General features: G+C 39.9%; 1 protein-coding gene across 1 annotated transcript; it reads left to right on the forward strand.

Annotated features, from left to right (window-relative positions):
- Nucleotides 1-11,677: 11,677 nt before the first annotated feature.
- On the forward strand, nucleotides 11,678-12,273 carry LOC149229481 (histone H3.2). Its single transcript, XM_089375844.1, has one exon. The coding sequence runs from the start codon at nucleotides 11,729-11,731 to the stop codon at nucleotides 12,137-12,139; it is 411 nt and encodes a 136-aa protein (XP_089231970.1). The 5' UTR covers nucleotides 11,678-11,728; the 3' UTR covers nucleotides 12,140-12,273.
- Nucleotides 12,274-23,540: the final 11,267 nt, after the last annotated feature.

Consider the following 23,540-nt stretch of genomic DNA (forward strand, 5'->3'; position numbering starts at 1 on the left):
GTCCTGAGATTAAGGGCAACGTCGCTATGGTGTCAGATAGCTCACAACTATAAGGGAACAAGCCTGTCGGGTTTGCATGGGGACATGTCCAGGTGGGGGTGCCCTCTAATGGGTCCTCCGAATAATCCACAAGGTCCTCCATAACCGCCCCGAAATTCCGGCGCCAGTTGTCGCCGTAAAAAAATTTGATCCCGTCGTTGTTGAAACTAGGAGCAGATAGAGTAGGTCGAGGAGAGGGCAGTGAAAAAATGGATGGGTAAAACCAAACCGCAACGAGGGACGGTTAAGGTGAAAACAGTGTCAGGCGTACGAAAACAGTGTGACCAGAACGGCATAGGCGCAAGCGCAGGGACGAACCACTTCAGGCTTCAGAACTCCAGCCCAAACCCTAACCCTTGTCCGGTCTCCACTTCCGTCTCCTCCTACTCATTTTTTCCTTAGTCCATTAAGAGTGTGCTTTTTAGCTTTCTATGTGGATTTCTAGCTTCATCATTTGTGTGTGTGTCCGACTATGAATCATAATACTTGAACCTTTGTCTAACACCCCAATAAGAGGAACCCATGGGTTTCTTATTATGGTTGTGTCTCTAGAATTTGATTGTGATGACCCATAATCAATTATATTATTAGGAAGCAGCTTGGAAGTAACATTGCCTTTATTTCAGTTGTAGCTGTAATGGTTTAGGGAAAATTTTCCCTTAAGGTTTCTTATATCCCGTCTAGGGCTTAACCATAGGACATGTTTAGGCATTCATATAATAGTCTGCACTGAGGTTAGACTTGTTTAACATACTCAAAAAATAATTGGGAAGAGAGATGACACGACTGCACCCGCTCTGCAATGACTCTAAGTTCGGGTAGGGTATTCAGGTTTGCAGTTTCTGGTTGAGGGCTTTGCCCTTGTGCTCTACACCAAGCGAGAGACTTGGGGAACTCTCTATTTCCCTCTTTTTCATCACCTTTTTTGGCATCTAGTGTTGGGTCTTCCACTTTCCCATCATGGTCTGTCGGCAGGTCGACGGATATGGAGGAAGATCTGGTTGACTATACGGATGACCCGTATGTATCTGTGCCCATCTAGAAAACTATGCTCCCTCCCTTGCCAGATGCATTGTTGTCTGATCCATCGATCTCCCATGTCAGTTACCCTAGGGCAGTTTCACTGATTTTTCCATCTTTCCCTAGCTCCTTGTGTTCGACTTTCTCGTCTCCTGCAGATTTAAATCCTTGGTCGGGTCCTAATTACCCTCCCCCTTCTTCGGCATCCCTACATTTCCTGGCTACTTGCTTTGACTCTACCTCTCCCTCTTACCCGTCAGGCTATTCACCTATTCCTCCTGCAGTTGATTTCCCTCACATTTCTCTATCAGAACTGACACCCTTCCCCCTGGTTCACCCCCTATACCTCCACCTCCTCATCTAAAAACCCTTACAAATTTTGCATATGATCCCCTCTCATATGGCTACTTTGACAGTCCCCCTATCGACTTAGATGATTGTGGCTCTGATCCTAGGGTTGATGACTCCTTGGACCCCCCTCCCGAATCCTCCTCCGGTCCACAGGCTAATAATCCCTCCAAACCAGTGAAGAAGTCCAAGTGTGTCAAAGCGAGGAACAAGGACATCTCCCTCAGATTTGGAGAAGGGATACAAATGGGGGAAGTTGTTGATACAGCGGATCGAGTTCTGGTCGGGCATGTCCGCGGGCGAACATACTCCACTGCAAGGCTACGACAATGGATTATTGATATTTGGGGACAGATCCTCTCTAAATTTCTGTCGGTTACCACTCTCTCACGTGGATGGTTTGCCCTCCATTTTTAGCGTTCAGACTACACTTCGTGGGTTTTTTTCAAAATAATGGCATATCAAACTTGCACTTGTCTTTCTCAAGCGATGGAGTCCCATGTTCGATCCAGAGTGGGAGAAATTGGGGGATGGTCCTATCTGGGTGCATTCACTTGGCTTTCCGTTACATTTTTGGTCAAAAGACATTTTTAATCACAGTGGCAATGCTCTTGGTACCTACCAAGATTATGACAAATCCTACATTGTCTCCGGAAATATGTCATTGGCTCGCATCCGGTTCATCTTGATACTAGAGAGGGTTTGGAGGAACAAATTACCCTACACTGGAAGCATTTCACCCGAACACAGATTCTTGACTACGAAGGGGTTCCCTTCAGATGCGGACATTGCCACAAGGTTGGACATTTATATAAGGAATGCCCCCTGGTACTATATGTTCTGGAATGCATCTAAGAATACTGGATTGGCAGACAATCCAGGTTCACAGGATTAACTGGCACCCACAACTCCTAGATATTAGTCTAAGACAAAGGCTCAGGAGAAGAAGCATGTCTCCATTCTGGTTCGCCCTCCCTCGCCTCCTCTTACTAGATCCCATGCGGCGGCAACTGCAATGCTGTTATTGGGTAACCCTCCTTCCTATTCTTTTGTTTCATCTCTTTCTCTTTTTGAATCATTTTTGTCATCCTCTTTATCACATTGCATCTCGTCATATGCATCTGCATCGCCCCCCCTGTCATGCCCCCTAGTACTACCCCCTCCTATTTTTTCCAATACGCCTTCTTCCTTCCTAGACCCCCCCCGACTATCCCTTCATCGGAGGCATCAAACTCTTCATGTCCATCCCACTCCTACAATCTACGCTCATTGGATAAATCCTCTACCATGGAGGTCTATGGCATTGGTATCATCCCTCCTCCCAAGCCCTCCAAACCATCTCGGGAAGACACTCCACCAACTCCAAAGCCATTCATTAAGTTGGTATTGACATAGTTGAAGGCCGAAAACTCTCTATTGATTAGGTGCTTAGAGCATAGAGAACCCTATCATCGTCTCCCCCATGAAGTGGTTATCCCTTAATTGTCATGGGTTGGCTAGCCCTGCCAAAAAACTAGCCTTCATGAGACTTATGGAAACTGAATGGGTGGATGTCCTATTTCTACAAGAAACCCTCAGCCTTATTGATTTGGTTATACTTGTGCTGGAATCACTTGTACCTGGGAGGAAATTTCATGCCCTTGATGTTCGAGGGAAATTTGAAGGCATTTCTTTTGGTTTTAATCCTAAAACTGCAAGACTATTAAATATTTGGGGTGGTAATGATTGTATTGGTGTTTATATACTCTCATCCGAATTGGGGATGGAACTTATACTGATTAACTTGTATGGACCCTATGACAACCGAATTGCATTCTGGGAACAAATCCTCAGTTCATCCCTTTTACAAGCTGACAATATCAATCTGGGTGGAGACCTCAACTTTCCATCGGACATGCAGAATCCTGGGGGCACAATGATCAGATTCATCCTTTATCTGATATCTTGGATTTCGTATTGGATACTCATCGGCTTATTGATATCCCCATGGCTCGGATCCAGCCTACCTAGAGGAACCGAACGACTGGAGTGGCCATGTTCGCTCAAAAGCTGGACTGTTTTCTCATCAAGGAACCACTTATTGGGGCCCTTTATAACTAGAGGAAGTGGGTTGGATCGGGGGGCATATCTGATCATTCTCCCATTTATCTTAATATCGTTAATCCTGCTCGCAAACCAAAAACTCCCTTTAAATTCAATGCCACATGGTTAAAGGACTTAGACTACATCCGATTAGTCTCAGACTTTTGGAAGGCTCACCCCCTGACTCTGGTCGATCTATCTCGGAAGGCTTCTCCAACAACCTTCTTAGACTTAAGAAATTAACCATTGATTGGTCCTATAACAAGAGAAATATGGATGATCTTAATATTCACAATCTTGATGTTGATCTGGCCAATCTTGAAGATTCTAATGGGTTGGGATATTCATCTACTGATGCCAAAACCCACCTCATTGGACTGGAGACCGAAAGGAATAGGATTCTAAAAGACAGAGAGGAAACTTGGTGACTCAAGAGTCGTGCCATCTAGCTAAAAGAGGGAGATGATAATACGAAGTTCTATCACCAATTTGCAAATGGGCGTCGAGCGATCAATACCATATGGAAAATGACCAATGAAGAAGGTCAGAGAGTCCACTCCTTCAATCAACTTGCATTGCTCAACACCTCTCACTTCAGATAGATTTACAAGGCCCCACAAGAAGCAACATTGGCTAAAATTATCAGGGTGGTTGGTCTCTTTCCTAGGTTTGTTGACCAGGAGGTTGTTGAGGATCTCAACAAGCCGGTATCTATGGGGGAGTTGGAGAGCACCTTAAAATGGTTTAAAAAGGACAAGAGCCCTGGCCTAGATGGATGACCGGTCGAATTCTATTTGGCTTTCTTTGAATTACTTGGGAAAGATCTGCTACAAATTATTGAAGACTGTAGAACCAATGGTCGAATGTATGAGGCTTTCAACTCGACCTTCATTGCTCTCATCCCTAAATCTGATTCCCCTGATACTTTCAATGACTTTTGACCCATCTCACTCTGCAACTGCATTTACAAAATCATTGCCAAGATCATCGCCAACCGTCTCAAACCCATCCTATCTGCTCATATATCACTTGAACAATTTGCATTTCTTAATCACTGTCAAATTCATGATGCTATTGGCACTGCACAAGAGGTTTTACATTCCATCAAGATTAAGAAGTTAAAAGGCATGATTCTCAAGATAGACCTTGCAAAGGCTTTTGATCGTACTAATTGGCTATACTTGAGAATGCTCCTAACCCATCTGGGTTTCCCCCTGGATTTCATCAACTGGATCATGTGTTGCATTACCAAGGTCTCCTACAATGTTCTTATAAATGGATTTGCCTCCCCTTTTTTTCATGCAGAACGTGGCCTTCGACAGGGCTGCCCCCTATCCCCCCTACTCTTTCTGCTTGTTATGGAAGGCCTGAGCCGACTCATTGTTGAAGAACGTAGACTTGGTCGTCTCCAAGGTATCAAGATCACCAACAACTGCATCCTTACACATCTTCTATTTTTCGATGATGTATTAATCTTCCTCAATGGGGGTATTGGTGATTCATCAACTTTTCTATCATTGTTGCAATTATTCTACCGAGCTACTGGTATGGAGTGTAATGCCCAGAAATCTACCATCTCCTCTGCAGGATGCTCGCCACATGAGATTCAATATGCTCATCAGAGATTTCCCTTTACACTTCTACCATTGGATGATGGACTTAAGTATCTTGGGTTCTGACTCAAACCTCTTCATTACAAGATAGCTGATTGGACCTGGCTTGTTGCCAAGATTGAAAGGAGACTTAATATTTGGCATCATAAATACCTCTCCAGAGTTGGACGACTTGTATTAATCAAATCAGTGTTGGAAGCCACTCCAGTCTACTAGATGTCCATGGCCTGGATTCCAAAAGGAATATTATCGAGAATTCAACAGTTGTGTTGCAAATTTCTATGGAAAGGGAAACAAGATGGTCACATATATGCATGGGTTCACTGGGACTTGATTGCACTACCCAAGAAATGGGGAGGATGGGGACTGAAAAACCTTGAATCCTTCTCTAAAGCACTAGCAACCAAGATGGGTTGGCAAATTCTCACTGCAAAAAGCTTATGGACTGAGGTGGTTTATTAGAAATATATCCAGCCCCTTTACACACTCAATTGGGTCAAACTCCCCACTTGGAATAGGTCGTGCATCTCAACCATTTGGTGTGTAGTCTTAAACTCCATATCTTACATTCGAGATGGAATGACTTGGAGAATTAGGTCTGGCTCCTCAGTTCGTGTTGGTATGGATCCATGGTCCAGATGTGGTAATGCATTCAGGCTCCCTCCTGATCTCATTCAATACTTATCTAATGTTGGTATTACCTATCTTGATCAAATTGCAGACCTAGAGAATTCTAATATTTTCACACAGGCTTGGAAATCTGTTATACATCTTGGCATCCCTAACAATTGGCATCCTGATTGGCTCAACTACACTAATGCTCTTACTGAATCACATGTTAGGATAATTAATGGAGAAGATGAACTCATTTGGGCACATGCCAAGCATGGTAATTATACTCCCAAGGATGGCTACCCTATTATATATTCAACACATAAGCCACTAGTTACAGACTGGTGGTGGAGTTTATTATGGAAATTGAAGGCCCCTCCACGTACTAGACTCTTCATGTGGACTGTCCTCCGCTACAAAGCTCCTACGGGAGAGAACTTAATGAAGTGATCCTTCCATGGCCCTACCTGGTGCATCCTATGCTGACAGGACTCTGAGTCTATTGAACATCTCTTCCTTCACTGCCCCACCATATTGGCTTTCTGGACTCAGATTCTCTCCTCCCTCTCTATCACCTTTCGATGGCAGGGGAACTCCATTCTTGAGGCTTGGAAAACATGGTGGACCTCGGCCCATCCTCCTAAAGTTAGGAATCTCCCTCTATTGGTTTGCTGGGCTATTTGGCTGATCCGCAATAAATCCATTTTCAAAGATATTGAACCTCACTGGACACAGGCCTCTGCACATGTATTATCCATTTACTCCAGCATTCCTGATGATGATCGACCTGCTCCCCTGCGAACCATCATTCCTGAAGCCATTGATAGAAACATACCTTGGGCCTATTTTGATGGATCAACCCAAGCACATGGCTGTGGGGGAGGGGCACTCTTACATCTATCAAATAATCATTTTTTTAAAATTCAGATGGGTTTGGGCAATGACACTAACAACTTTGCAGAATTGATCACACTCAGACATATTTTGCATTTTTCTTTAGAAAAAGAGTGTAGGCACATACAAATCTTTGGTGATTCTAAGATCATTATAAATTGGTTCAATAATACATCTATTTGTCATGCGCACACACTCAGGAATATACTGGATGATGCACTGCTTTTGAAATCCCACTTTGACTCCATCATTCGTCATCACATCTACAAGGAGCACAACCAGATTTCTAATCAGTTATCCAAGGAGGCCGCAATCCATCCTAGGGGCCTATGGTTGATACAGGAACAGAAAGGATCAAACTTCTATCAGTACTACCATCACCCATACATCGATAAGAGAATACAGGGGCTTGACAAGGCCTGATTTCATGAATTTTTTTAGTTATTGCTAGTACTTTTTCTCCAGAACAATTTTATGTATATATATTTTTTTAGACATGCAATTATGTAAATACTACTAGTATACCCTACAAGGGTTTTTGTACAAGAACCTCTGAAGGTGGTACACCACAACTTAAATCATATGCTTCTTTAAGCATCGACAATATGTAATTTTCAACATATTAATGGAAATTATGATTTTTCCTTGGGGAAAAAACATTGCTTTTATTTCTATCTATGAACACTTGTATCCAAACTTAACCATTAATAGCGGTGGAAGATTTTAAAACCTACTTAATTGAGGAAATAGGAAGAAAAGTTTAAGGAGATTCAACCTTGTCTAATAAGAGACAACCCCGAATCCAAGGGTATTGGATTTGACAATGGAAATTTGTCTTTGGTAAGTTTATTTTTATTTTTTTTTCCAAAGGAAACTCGAGGGATGCTTCCTATATTTTTGGATGGCATCCCTAATAAACCTGTTGGTGTAGACTCATGTGCCTAACCCGTGGGTATTTGAACTAGGCATCTACTGACATAAAAATTGCCAAATACCTAATAAAATTGGCAACAAGTAGTTGAGCTAATCCTTCAGACTATCTTCAATACACTATATGCCTAATAACCCAAAGAATAAATTTTACTCTAGCCTAGATGAAAATTTGCACATGGAAAGCTTCAAATAGGTTGACTTAATTACATACAAACTTATGAGAGTGAGGGTTGAGGAAACACTGGGGCCAATCACAAATGAATTTCCCAAAAGATTTAAAATTTGTTTGGAGGAAATTTTAAGTATTACATACGGAGGCCTAAGAATTCAACTAAGACATTAATATAAATTTGACTAATTTCATAGATAGATAAATTCTCGTATCATTAAATAAGACCATCAAGGTAGTATGAGACATCTAGGGGTCACATACGATCACCTCAAAGACATGGAACTTTTTATTGAAGCTAAACTAAAAGACCAATTTAGTTAGACTCCCAATAATCATGCACATCCAATTATAAGAAACCCTACCGGTAAAGTAACCTAACAAGGTTCATTATCCAAGGTTGTAAGACACAATAATATATTTATTTACAAGAATATCAACTCCAATTTCATTGGAAAGAATTTAAGTACTTCATGATAAACTTTCATAACAAATTTAGGGGGACCTTTAATGACAACATTTGGTTATTGCTTGCACCTTCAACAAAAACTGTGTAGAGTAGCTTAATAGACAATGTCAAGTGACAAGGTGGCAATTTGACCCGTGATAATCTCATGACAATCAAGCTTGGTTGTGTTAAGCAACTCATAATAGCCAAAATTGTTATATCTTGCCGTGAGTATGATTAGATGACCTATAAATGCAATCATAACACTTTACAATTGCTTAGGTTCACATCCACAATCACTCCCCAACAAACCCTAATAAGCCTCCCATCTTCAAGAAACAAGATTGAGATGGAAGTTATTTTAAATCTTGCATGGCTTTGAAATCTTTTTTGGAAGTTCAAGCCTGATTCATTGAGGTGGAAGACTTCACAAACCATAACATATAACTGCCTAACTTGAAAAATATAAGACAACATCGATTGTTGCTTGAACTAGTAAAGGGACAAATTTGGAACAAAACTTGGTTGGTAAATTATATGTTGTGCAACTTGGGCCATCTCATGATCTTACAAGATCCATTATCCATTTTTTTCCCAAGGAAAAAACTTAATTTTATTAGTGAAAACAAAATTACATGTTACATTTTCAAAGATTCATAGCAGCATCAAGTCCATGACTGATGATAGTCAAATACATACAGAAATAAAAAGCAAACTAATATACACTTGGGAAGAAAGCTAGGCTTTTCTCCCTTTCCTTTTTTCCACCTTGTGCCATTCCCCTTGGGATGGTGAAGAAGAGACAAGTGCAAGCTGGTTGCCAGGACCAGGTCCTACATTGTCCTTGTCTGAATCTGAATTGTCTGATGTATGGGTACGTTTATACCCACTGGTTTCCATAGCTTCTGGCATGTTTGTTGTTTGTACCTGATTGTCTTGTATTCCATTGGGTTCCTGAGAGAAATCCCCTGTTTTTCTGGTACTTGTGATGTCTGGTTGATCCCGGTTTGTGGGGATTCCTCCTCAGCTTCGTCTTCCTCCACATCCTGTTGGGGTGGAGGGAAATTCCATCCTTTTGGTTGCTTCCCATTCTTCTTCCTTCTGACAGTGTCTTTTTTGGCTTCAGGGCATATATTTTGAAGATGCCTTGTTTGTCTGTAGATTCTACATCTGAAGGCTGTGTTTTCATAGTCTAGAGTCTGAGTCCAGTTCATCTGCTTATGGATCAGTTGTATGCGGTCCGACAAACCTTTGTTGAGGTCTACATCCACACAAATCCGAGCATGTGTGTAGATCCTTTCATCCAATCTTTGGGAATTCGTCTTGATATATTTCCCAATGTTGTTCCCGATACCTGTAAGTATGCTCTCATCCTAGAAATGAAGAGGGAGATTGTACAATCGAATCCACACCGGCATTCTGGTGATGACCATGGTGTTTGCATCGAATGTTGGAAACCAAGGAGTGATGAAAAGTCCTGTCGTTCCCCATAACCATGGTCCCTCTTGCAAAAGCTTGTGATTCGAAAGTGGTACAATGCACATCTGCTTCTGTATCATCTATATTAAGTTCTGGGATTGAGTTCAGTAGCTCCACGATGTATGGGCTAGAGGATGAACCCTCCTGTTTTGTTGGTTCTGTCGTTGTTCTTTTCCCTTGCAGTATATTCTTAAAGGAGGGACCTCCGTTCATTTGGTTCCTATTAACTTCTGAGTTTTTTGAAGTAGTGCTCCTAAAGCCATTACTTACATTGAAAGGTTTTTTGGCAGACCCTATGCCCCCCCCCCCCTTAATCTCAGGTTGAGGGCAATGGTGGATGCAGATTGAATATGGTAATCCTGTAGAGACTAGATATCTTCTAATGCTCTGCCTCCATATATTAGATTTTGCATATGTGCAGGATATCCAACCCTCTGCATGATGGAATGCTTTAGGAAATTCACATTGTCTGCTTGACTAACCCAAATTGATAAGGAAAGCCCAGCTGGAGTTTTTATAAAAAAATTGAAAATGATAGGGGGTTACCATGAACCCGGAGCCATCCTCCCGCTTATTGCCCAAAAACCGCGCGACAAGGGGAAACCCATGAGCCACAGAGGGCCGAAATGAGCGATTGATGGTAAAAGAAAAAGCCAGGGCCATCGTATCGAAGGCCAAAACCAGCGCACGGGCCACTTACGACTTGGGGAGACTTGTGTTGAAGTGAAACAACAATGAAGTATGGCTTGAAAACAGTCTGTCCACTGCATCTATTTTTCCTGAAGCTAGAGAAGCCAGGAAAAAGGAATGACCGTTGCCCGAGTTGACAAGAAGCCGGAGAAAACAATGCGTTCGTCCTGCGCCCTCCTCCGTGCCAAAAAAACCTGGCGAGATCCCATAGCAAGACATTCGACAACGTGCCTTGTGCGATAATTGTCCCAAGTGCAAGATAGGGGCCGCCGTGGGACGCAACCCAAGATTGGCAGGCATCCAGAGTTCGGAGCAACGTGTGAAAAGTAGCCCACTCCAACCGCAGGGACGCCAAATCCGGCCGCTTCAACGGAAAACAGAGAGCCCACAGCGACCCAGCCGACCTGTGTGTACAGACCTCCAAAGGCCCTTGGAGCAAAGGAGGCCCAAGGAGGCAGGACAAGATCTTTAACATGTCTGGATACAAAACCCTCCAATGCTCCGATGAACCTTGTCCACCATTCGAGCCATCCAATGAACAGAGCTAGGCGACTGCTCCCAAAAACTCATTTTTGCGCAGAGAAACCCGAGCTCCAGTTTGTTCCATTTTCCCCTTAATTCTCTAATTGAATCAATTATGTTGTTCCTTTCCATTATCCAGTGTTTATTAACTTTATAGCTTTTGATTTAGATATTTAAATCGTGTAATTACCATTTTTGTGCCTTAATCCAAATCAACAACAATGTTAAGCAAAACATCTATTGTTTTTTTTGTTGATTGTGTTGAACATCATAAGCGAGCATGATGTTCAACCAAAAAAAGGAAAAGAAAATTATGTAGCAAAAGATTAATGAAGCTAACATGATGTTCAAAAGAGAATAAAAATAAATAAAAAAGTGATGTAGCAAAAGATTAATGCTTTTTAAGAACGAAAATAAGTTCCAACTTCTATATGTTTAATTATATTTGCAACTTTTTCTCAATATAAATTTCCATTTCTATTTGAAATAAAAATTGGAAAAAAAAAACAATGCACGTATAAGTTTGAAGTCGCAAGAGACCGGGCTTCGAAATTTAATATTGAAATGCCTTGTCCACAAACAAGTAATTTTATATGTCAATTTAATATTTATGGTTAAAAATAATTTAAAAAAACGCACAAAGGGAAGTCTGTGGCTATCCGTGTGATGGGAGGGGAGGATCGCGATCGCAGCCATCGATTAGGTGTGAAACGGACGGTGGAGACGTGTCGGCGCGAAATTGAAATTTGAAATCTTTAACGACACTTGTGCCGTGGTGACTATAAAAGGGAAAAGGGGCGGGAGGAAAAGAACACAGTCAGAGTTGAGAATTTTATTGGATTGAATTTATCTGGGCAGAGCAAAGGAAGAGAAAAAGAGATGGCGAGAACGAAACAGACTGCTCGTAAATCAACAGGCGGGAAGGCGCCAAGGAAGCAGTTGGCAACAAAGGCAGCTCGGAAGTCTGCCCCGGCGACGGGAGGAGTGAAGAAGCCTCACAGGTTCAGGCCCGGTACCGTGGCCCTTCGTGAGATCCGAAAGTACCAGAAGAGCACAGAGCTGCTGATAAGAAAGTTGCCATTCCAGCGCCTGGTAAGGGAGATCGCCCAGGACTTCAAGACAGATTTGAGGTTCCAGTCGTCAGCGGTGGCTGCACTGCAAGAAGCGGCGGAGGCATATCTGGTTGGGCTGTTTGAGGACACCAACCTGTGTGCCATCCATGCCAAGAGGGTGACTATCATGCCCAAAGATATCCAGCTCGCTCGCCGTATCCGTGGAGAGAGGGCATAAACTTTTTAGTTGCAGTTATAATAATTAATCATATCAATGGTGTGTTTTCACACCACCAGGATTCTCTGAATCAAATTTGTTCTACTGTCTTGGTACAAAATTTCACTTTTCGGTAAACCTTCCCTGAAATAATTAGCTCCAAAGGCGGTAAAATTTAGAATTTGTAATAAAGTCATGTTAATCTGCAGATGTTTTTGTATTGTTGTTTTTATACATTTTTGTTGCATGCAAATAATTAACTTTTATAGTATGTTAGCTTTGTAAGAATAATGTGCAGTACAATGCTATTTTTATTAGATTATTATAGGGATGTTTACATATATTCTATATAGGGATGTTTACATATGTTTGCATGTCATGATATATTTTACTTTTGTTGATTTATTCTATGGTTTTAAGAATTACGTTATGTTTGTTTTATGGCATGAATATCTCAATGTTATGTTTGTTGAACATGAGGTTAGTATTGGGTATTTTATGCAACATAAGCTATTGCTCAAAAGCTTTTCACTACTACCTCCAATGATAGGGTAAATTATAGACTATTATAGCTTTGCACTTTTGGCTTTGGGAAAGGGATTTGATGGGAAAGAGGGTCTAGAATATTGGTGGGATTTTAAAGTAATTTTTGCAATCTTATTTTTAGACTTATGCATAAAAGTATGAGTGTGTTGGTAGATGATTTAGTTTTGGTTTAGATTACTTTGTCTTTGTGCACTTGTGGAAATTGCATGTGTATAATGAAATTTGGCGGTATTCATCTATGGTAAATAACTATGTTGATAGGTGTTTTATAGCTTAGTATAATGTAGATGTGTATGTGTAATGTAAGTATGTAAACAATTTTAAATGTTGGCTTAATTATAAAATAATAAAAAGAAAACATATAGAGGATGAGCATGGACATTCAAATATTGGTTCAATTAATAATGAAATTAAAATTCAATTTGTTATATTTTGATTTTATTTTTAACTTGTCAATATATTTTGTTATAATATCATTGGCTAATACTTGACTTATCAATACTAGATACCCAAAAACCAAAACTTATTTCATAATCATTAAGTTTGCACATGGTAGTAATTCCTTATTTCCATTGATTTAATTTCTTATAATTTGATACCTTATTTTTGCTTAGGATTATGACAAGTTCAAAAGGCTAATAAATAAGTGGTGCTTGAGATGTTTATATGGATGTTTTGACATTATACAAATTTTTATTTGTCCTTTGTTGGAAAATGAGGAATAAGACCAAACTAGGGGTTAAGTTTGACTCCTTAAACTCTTAACTAGGGTTACAAAATTGACCCTTTTATAGTCTTCATCATGTTCATGTGTCTAGATCATTTTTCATAAGTAATGGGGGATGATGTGGCATCATGGTGGTCAATCATGATAAGTTAACTTATAGGAGGCACACCTTTTGTATTTGATCTCTAATTGACATAGTTCTTAGAATGTGAGAAGGGTATTTGTGTGTGGTGTTAATGTTTGTTGGTTTTGCCCATCACCAGTGATCAAATATGTTTTTATTAAGTTTTAGTAGGGGTTTCAAAGTCAAATTTTATCATGTCACTAGGTTTTTAGAATAAAATTTGGCCATTATTTGGTGTGTTTAGGTCTATTGTTGCTCCTTCAAAATTTCCATGTTCAATCATTGCTATCACTTAGTTGGATGTGCCATCATTGAATAAATGATCATTATTATGTCACTAATCACAATCATGATTTCATTCAATTGAGTGTCTCCATTAGGTCATTAGGGTTTCAAGGTCTTTAAAGCTCTCATTTCATGCATAAAATTTGGTAAAGGAATGGTAATAATCAAGTCTCTTTAGTAAATGTTGATATCAAATGTAATTTTATGTTTTTTTATATGTAATAAGTACTTCAAAGTTCCAAGTTCCAAAGGGTGCACTTTAGAGTTCTAAAAAAGATTCATTGTTTCAAGAAATCCATAAATAAAGTTTTAAATTTCAAAGGTCATAAAGTGTCAAGATTCCAAATTTAAGTTTAAAAGGGTAAGATGAGTTGTTTTTAACTCATTTGCACTCTTAAAATTTCAAGCATCTCTCAGTCATCATTGTGTAGGTGAAAACTTTGTGAAAATTGAGGGTTTTGTTGCATTTTGAGAGAAATGTGACCTTTTTGTGGAGAAATATGACCTTTTTGTGGAGAAATGCAACCTTTTTGTGGAGAAGTGCAACCCTTTTAAGAGAAATGTGCCTTTTTTGTAGAGAAGTGCAACCCTTATGGAGACACCTTGGGAGAATGAGTTTTTGGAGGCCTTCCCATGGGTCAATTTCAAAAATTCAAGATGTTTTGGAAACTAGAAAGACATGGCTAGTTTATTGTTCTTTCATATTTCAATTTTGATTGTAGGAAGGGAGATATAAATGGCCTCAAACTTGGCAATACACTTCTATAATTTTTTTGAGATTTTAATTAAAATTTTCATTGTGTAATTATTCAAAGTTTATAGTTTGACTTTTGTAGAAGTCAAAAGTTGAAAGTGGATGAATGTAAATGGTCAAATGTAAATGTAAATGGGTTACTATATGGGTAAATAGGTGTCTTATCCTCCATTTAATGCTTTGGATTAATGTCTTGTGATAGTTAGATAAAAGAGGAAATGGTTGATAGCAGTGATGAGATAGGTGCATGTATTTGACTTTTTTGTTGTTGGAAATTTGACCTCTTAGGGAGGATTTCGACTTCAAAGCCTATATGAGTCTTTTTGTAATCATTTTCAAGGGTTGGATGTAGTGGAATTAAGCTTTGAATGCTAGTGTAATTGAGAATTTGGCAAGAACTAATAGACAGAGTTTGCAGCCATTATATTGGGGTTCTTGTGATATGTGTTTTAGCAGTGTTTTTCCTTTTGTGATAATAAGTTTGAAAGTATTGTATCTTTCATTTCCGTTTCCATGTTTCATGTGCTTGTTTCCTAAGATAATAAACATGATTCATTCATGTAATGCTTTGTTTTGGAGAAGCTTTCACATTATTGTTCATTTTTCTTTTAATATAAGCAAATTCATGAGACCCATGCTCATTTAGAAACCTTACCTATCTCCCATATACATAATAACAACCCTAAAGTGCTAAAGTGTGTGCCTACTTTGCCCCATTACATCTTTGCAAATTTGATTCTCAAAGCTTAGACCTAACACCCTCTAACCTAGCTACTTGCTTTTTCTCCCTTATTGAGCAACAAAACCCTAAATCTTTCAAAACCCACTTGAGCTTAACTATCTAGCCTAAAATCCTTTATCATTCAGTCATCTCTTGGTTGTGATTCCATAGAGAGAGCCCTCTTTGGTTTGGTAGGGCTAGCTATCAGATTGAAAGATTGGTTTGTGTTTACCCTTGTCGATTTCCTCATTAGCCTGGGGCATTGTGGGGGATAACATTTTTGTACCGTTGCTGGGGAAATGAGAGATCATATCTTCCTTGGGAAAGAACGACAAAGATTAGATTTGATTGTTGATGTTGAATAATGATCAGACACATATGAAGGTTGAACCATTCACCTGGCAACTCCCACTTGATTTGAAGACTCCATTGGTAGTAGGATCCAGAAATTGAAATGATTTCTCAATCTAGAATGTATACTCCTATGCATTGAGATCATGTTCTAGGCTTTCCAAATCGTATGCCTTAGGTAGATTGGCAAACATACTTGCCAAAATTCAGAGATGGAAAAGGTGATGATGCTACACTTCATTTAATAAGATTTCATATGCATGTGCATAAGCTGAGGATTAATTTTCATGAAGATTTTTTAATGAAGATGTTCATGGTCACATTAGAAGAAAGAGCACGGTTTTGGTATGCAAGCTTGCCTCTTGCTTATATCTATTCTCTCAAGGATTTTCACTTAGTATTTTTTGAGAAGTATAAAGAAGCCTATCCTTCTTTGCTTTTTGATTGAGGAGCGTTGTGATAATTTTGAAAATTTTATTCAAGAGTTAGAAAGTGCTTATGGCGATGAAGAGTTTATGGAAGACCCTATTGTAAATTTGTTGCAACCATCTATGGAGATGGATTTTATTGTATTTATGGATCATGTACACATGTTCAATGCACACTTGGAGTGGCCTTTCTTTTGTTTGTTTTGTCTGCTTAAGGAAAGTACGAGCATAATTCAAATAAGTAGCCATTTGCTAGATTGGTTATAGTGGAGGGATCATTACACATGATTGTAGATACATCTTCAGTAGGTTGGCAGTTATCATCAGAAGTTTGAAGCCCGAGGAGAAGACTGTAAGGATTTTATGATCAACTGCCATTTTCTTTTTGTTAAAAAAGTTGTAAAGTTAGTTTTTCAGTCAATATGTTTTTTATAGTCAAGTCAGTCAGTTTGTCAGTTCGTTTTCAGTTTGAGTTTAGTCTTTGCATTTTGACTCCATGCCCAATGAATAAGGCTACTTGGTCTACGGTGTTCTTGACACCTCCAAGGAGCTGCCATCCCCAACTGGAGCCAATGTTAGTGTCAGTCTTTTCTGCCTGTCACCAGTGATCAAATATGCTTTTACCAAGTTTTAGTAGGCATATCAAAGTCAAATTTTATCATGTTACTAGGTTTTCAAAATAAAATTTGGCCACTGGCTAGTGTGTCTAGGTCTACTACTGCTCCTTCAAGATTTCCATGTCTGATCATTGCCATCACTCAGTTGGATGTGCCATCATTGAACAAATCATCATCATTATGTCAGTCATCACCATCATGATTTCATTCAGTTGAGTGTCTCCATTAGGTCATTAGGGTTTCAAGGTCACTAAAGCTCTCATTTCATGCATAAGATCTGGTAAAGGAGGAGTGGTAATAATCAAGTCTCTTCAATAAATTTTGATATAAAATGTAATTTTATGTTTTTATATGTAATAAGTAATTCAAAGTTCCAAGTTCCAAAGGGTGCACTTCAGAGTTCCAAAAAAAGATTCATTGTCTCAAGAAATCCATAAAGTTACAAAGTTTCAAATTTCAAAGGTCATAAAGTGTCAAGGTTCCAAATTTAGGTTTCATTATGCATGAGAAAACTTTGTGAAAATTGAGGGTTTTGTTGCATTTTGAGAGAAATGCGACCTTTCTGTGGAGAAATACGACCTTTCTGTAGAGAAGTGCGACCCTTTGGGAGACACCTTGGGAGAATGAGTTTTTGGAGGTCTTCCCATGGGTAATTTAAAAAAATTCAATATGTTCTGGAAACTAGACAGACAAGGCTAGTTTACCATTCTTTCAAATTTCAATTTTGACTTCAGGAAGACACCTAAAAATGGCCTCAAACTTGGTGTGACCCTTTTAGTTTTGGCGCGACCCTTATGGAGACACCTTGGGAGAATGAGGTTTTGGAGGCCTTCCCATGGGTAGTTTTAAAAAATTCAACATGTTCTAGAAACTAGACAGACAAGGCTAGTTTACCGTTCTTTCAGATTTCAATTTTGAATTCAGAAACGTACCTATAAATGGCCTTACACTTGGCGCTATGCTTCTGCACTTTTATGAGATTTTAATTAAATTTTCACTTTGTAATTATTCAAAGTTTCTAGTTTGGCTTTTGTAAAAGTCAAAAGGTGAAAGTTGATGAATGTAAATGGTCAATGTAAATGTAAATGGGTTATATATGGGTAAATAGGTGTCTTATCCTCCATTTAATGCTTTGGATAAATATCTTGTGATAGTTAGATAAAAGAGGAAATGGTTGAGTAACCTCCCTAGTATGTAGCAGTGATCAGATAGGTGCATGTATTTGACTTTCTTTGCTGGAAATTCGACCTCCTAGGGAGGATTTTGACTTCAAAGCCTATATGAGGCATTTTTTAATCATTTTCAAGGGTTGGATGTAGTGGAATTAAGCCTTGAATGCTAGTGTAATTGAGAATTTGGCAAGAACTAATAGACAAAGTTTGCAGCTATTATAGTGGGATTCCTGTGGTATGTGTTTTAGCAGTGTTTTTCCTTCTGTGATCATAAGTTTGAAAGTATGGTTCAACATCATAAAATTATCCCATACCAGCCCTAGGCCAACAGATTAGTGGAAGCATTTGAAAAAAATACTGGAGTGGGACCCTACAAAAATTGTATCAGCAAATACTAATGATTGGGATGAATGAGTTCTAGAAACATTGTGAGCCTACAGAACAACAGTGAAAAGAATACACAAACAAACACCATTTCAGCTGGTATATGGAAGAGAAGCAGTGGTCCCAGCAGAATTCATAGTACCAAGAATTTTTATCGCTCAAGCAACCAAAATGACAAATGATGCAACATTAAAAGAAAGAATGGATCAAATGATGGAATTGGATGAATCAAGATTCCTAGCTGAGTTCCACCAATCAATAGAGAAAAAGAGGCAAAAAGCTTGGCACGACAGACACATTTGAAGAATTCATTCTGAGTCGGAGATCATGCCCTGCTATATGACAGAAAACTCCAAAATTTCCCAGGGAAATTACAAATGCACTCGTTGGGCCCATTTATAGTTGCAGAGATTAAAGATTCTGGAGCGGTAAAGCTAGCACAACTGGACAACATAATGCTACCAGGATGGGTGAACAGTGCACACATAAATCCTTTCCACAAGCCCAAATCCACACAATCAAATTAAGGGGTCTCAGAGATGAGCCTGCAAGTAGGTTGTAGTCAATAATACATACTCAGTTGCGGAAACAATGCCATGACACCGCAACCCATTTGTGGTCGAGGGATAGTCACACGCTTTGTCAGTCTTTTCCGTTGTATGATTAGTTCTTTCCATAATAAGTAAATAATAATACAACTGTCAGACAGAGGCCCGTAAAATATTTTCCGTTAGGAACAAATTTAGCTAATAAGTACCCCCCATCACGAAAAATTTATTAACCATGCAGCCCACTCTGTTCTTCCCTGTTCTACGTCATAAATGTTAGTTACAGGTCAGCCGATGATGGCACGACATAATTAAGCTGCATGGGGAAATTTTTCGTAGTAATTAGTTACCAAGTCCAGTAAAAAAATGTTGTGTCAAGTTACATCTACTTAATTTTCATGACAATGCAGGAAACTACAAAATTTCAAATGCAGGTAGCAAAAGAACTCCAAATTTTCTCTGAGGAACAGCAGCAGTAGAGGTGTAGAATTTCGAGGCTTCTAGTAATATTTGTCTACCAGAGATGAAGATCAATGGAAAAAGGAATTATTTCAGTCACAGAGGATAGACTCGATGAGCGAATTATCATGTTGGTAAATCCGTATGGAAAATATGATAGATCAACCTTAGTGGACAATGATCTTATGGATTTCTTCAAATTTCCAGTGCTAAAGAGGGATACAAAGGAAATTCCAAAGGAAGATGGCATTATGATGACCAGGTTCAAAGAATATTTCATAGTTCTACAACGATCAACGTTAATCAATCTAAGGAGTCTACTGGTTTTCGGCACCCAGCTGGCTGCGATGCAATGCACGAAGATCCTCACCAGCAGAATGAATAGAGGGTCGATGTGGATTGATAAGGAGTATCCAATTCATGTGGATGATATCCATCATCTCACAGGACTTTCGGCAGGAGGAAATGTAGTAAATACAACGTTCCAAGCAGGGATGAAAAGATAAAAGAAGGAAGGAGACTATGACTATTACGAGAAATACGGGACAAAGCGTGGGGGCAGGGAAGCAAAGATTGATCTTATTAGAAAATTTGAGATAAAATTCGCTTGCTACATAATAGCATGCAAGACAATGAGGCATTTTGCAAGAAACGAGTGCACTCTGGATGCAATCTTGGTTGCGGAGCACTGCTATAAGGGAGAAGTACTCAATTGGTCAGCTTTTGTGCTAAATGAGCTTTTTGAGGCCTGTGAGGATATCTACAGGAGGAGTACTAATTTCATATTTGGATACATATTGATGAATTTAGCAATGTGGAAGTGGCCACCACCAAGAGGAATGGAGATGATGCAGATTAGTGAAGGCCATCTAGTAGCACTCAGGTATGAGCCATGGAAAGTTTTAGGAAACCCAAACAGCAAGGAAATCAATGAGGCGACCTTTTTCGAATGGTACGAGCTTATGCTGATCAAAATTAGGTCAACAAAAAGAATACCCAAATTGCTTCTGGATGAATTTTTGCAAGACATATGGTTTGGAGTCTCACATGGACACACACACCTCAGACCTAGATGTTTCCACCCTAAGACCTTTAAGATGAGGTCGCGAGAATTTGTTTATCCGAGGTAGCACTCCACAGTGAAATTGGGTCGTGGATGGGGGTTGCATGTGATATCACTGAAGGGAAATACTAGTATATATTTGAAGGACTGAGGCCATAGTTGCAAGCATGGGAAGCATGAGAGAGCTGTAGGAAGCGACAAGCTGAGGAGGACCTAGAGCCAATGGTTCTAAAAATGGAACAACGAATGTTTTCAATAAGGCAGACAATCGCAAGCTTCGACGAACCTTCAGGTGAGACAACCCAATCCATGCTTTTTCAAGGTGCTACTATGTTTACTCCAATAATCACAACCCTGCTAGCCGTGGCAATTCCTATTGTTGGCCCTAATGCTCAATCACAACCAACAATCTCGAAGCCCAGGAAGAAAAAAGTAATCAAAAAACCGGTGACCAAGAAGCTTAGAACTACCGAAGCAATTCACATTGTCAACCTCACTGATGAAGTCAGACAATCGATATCCGCATCGCCCATTGTCGAAGAAAACCCCAAAATTCATCTGTCATTCCACCACCGTCACAGGAATCTTCCCTGCACACAGCCTCCACCTTCGCAACCCTGTCGGAAACCATCCCCCTCCCCCTGATACATGGATAGTGACTGAAGAGATGGAAGTAGACTCAACCCAGTAGCCTAGAGGGGCCACCCATGGCAATGGTGCCCAAACGACATCGCTAGTGTCGTTACTTCTAGGGTTAGGCCCACTATAGGGGGAAGAACCAGTCATGTCCACTCCGGAGTTAATAGGAAATAAACAACACCACACATTGTTTCCTATAAATTTATCGTTGGTTCCCAACCCTAATACAGTTCCATCCACCCCCCAGTTCATCTCACCGTCACAGCCAGTAAACTCTCCCACCTCCCACCTCCCACTCTGAAAAATCCATTGCCAATGGCCTACCCATTCAAGCCAACTTTCCAGATCCCAACACAATGCAGACCAAGACCCTGCAACACTGGTCATCAACACAGTTATTTGCATTCATCCAACAAGCTGCCCAAAGAGATGAAAAGATACATGATGACCCGGTCCGGGAACATGAACAACAAAAGCAGTAGCTACAGGAGGTCACAGAGGAAAGATATCACCTAAGACAGGAAAATACCGATCTATAGGCACAGGTAGATCAGGTGACAAAAAAATTTCAATCACTTTGGCCAACGATAACAGAGGTTAACACAGAAGCCCCGAAGGATATTGCAACATGCACATTGGAAAATTATTGCATGCTCAAGTCTGGTGGCAACAAATGCTGACATGAAGAAAAATTTAGAGACAGACAGATCAACATTGCCAGATTCAGTGGAGACATATGCCCAGACAATAGTTGAAAAAATTCAGTGTGGTGGCAGCTAAGAAATAAGCACTCACTGAAGCACTGGCCGATGGATACACCCTAATGGATAAAGTTCATGACTAGCCGGGAAGCCTCGCAATAAAGAATCAACCAGTATATCCTATGATGGAACAGCTCCAAATCTTGTTTTCCAACAACAAGGAATGCATAGACTCTGACCAATTGAAAAATATCGATGAACAAATCACAGCTACTCAAGCACAAGTCACTTAGACAAAGGAAGAATCGATGGAAACTAAAAAGATCATCCGAGACATGAGACCTCCGATCCGACTACAAGTACTAGCCCTAAAGGAAGTCTACAATAATAGTGAGGAACAATGGAACCACCTGTAGAGCCAAAGACCAAGTGAACTAATGTCCAATGCAGCAGAAGACTTCACCCAACAGGCTGATTCAATCATAATTGCATGGGAAGCTTCCCTCCACAAATACAACGAATTCAGGTAGGAAACGACCATTGTTGTTCCTGAATTGGGGCCTTCGTTTGGGAAAGAAGGCCAACAGAGAGAAGAAGGAGTAGTCAGAGTAGGAACCACCCAGCCAATGACAGAGGAGACAACGGAAGCAGTAGCTCATCAGATGGAAGAACAAGAGTGGCCACCAACAGAAGTATCCATAGAAACAACAACAAGACCCACAACACTTGAGATATATTGACTCAGGGACGAGTCAAAGAACTGTGGTCGGGGCCTGTTGGGGCCTTCATTTTGAATTTTGAAAGGTTTTGAGGATATGAAGAAGGGAAAATAGGTGGCGGAAGCAACGGTCAAGTTGCGGAGAAGACGGATGGGAAGAGGAACGAGAACAGGCAGTTGCGAGACAATTGCGGCAAGGTGTCAGCAAAAAGCAGGGGCAGCCGAGCAAACAAGGCGAATGAGAGGTAGCCGAGGGAAGAGACAGTCAAATAGAACTGGCAGTACAAATAGAAGAGAAGCATACAAAAGGAGGAAACCACAAGGAGATAAGGGTTGAATAGTTTTGGTTAAGGACGAGTAGCAAGGAGGGTACGAGCTACCAGAGTATCCAACCTGAAGACTAGAGTAGTAGTAGGAAATCTAGAGTTGAGGTCTATTGGGATTCGTGATATTTCATGAGCCTAGTATTTTATGTATTTATCTATGGCTAAGGCTAGATGTATAATGTATTGAACCTTTTGTTGGATTAATATAAATGAGAAATCAGACTGGTTACTTGGTATTATGTGTGTATTTGGTTATGATTCATGGACCCACTAAAAGTTTTTTATATATTGCGAGTATATTCTCATGTTAGATTGATCATCATGTTGATATGTTGTTAGACTAAATATATGTCTTAGGCCATATATAGATTAATGGTCTTATACTAAACCCTTCTTAGTTTCAGTCACGACACGCCTCGGGTGAGACTCCTTATCCCTCGGGGTAAGGTGAAAATGTCGATGTTGTCCTAGACTACAATGAACCATTGTTGGCCCCTTGTGCCTGAACCCAGGGTCTTTCCCTGATGTCATTTTTGTGCCAACAGAAGGGGATGCAGATTCGTCACTCAAGAAATTTTTTGCCAGGTTTGAAGCATGTTGATTTGGATTTCTGTGAAAATTGTGTTTATGGAAAACAGAAGAGAGTCAGATTTATTAGAGTTGGGAAGGAAAAGAAGAGTGAAAAAATAAATCTTGTGCATACAGATGTATGGGGACCTGCTCAGGTATCATTGCTTGGTGTCTCTCGCTATTATGTTATGTTTATTGATGATGCAACTAGGAAAACTTAGATTTATTGTATTCAAAATAAATCTATTGTATTTGATACTTTCAATAAATGGAAAGATTTGGTTGAGAA

The sequence above is a fragment of the Pinus tabuliformis genome, chromosome J (assembly GCF_031772625.1).
Source record: "Pinus tabuliformis cultivar Carrire ecotype Pingquan chromosome J, CPIR1, whole genome shotgun sequence".
NCBI classification, from domain to species: Eukaryota; Viridiplantae; Streptophyta; class Pinopsida; order Pinales; family Pinaceae; genus Pinus; species Pinus tabuliformis.

Coding starts and splice junctions, on each gene's coding strand:
- LOC149229481 (XM_089375844.1), top strand. CDS start 11,729: ATGGCGAGAACGAAACAGACTGCTCGTAAATCAACAGGCGGGAAGGCG.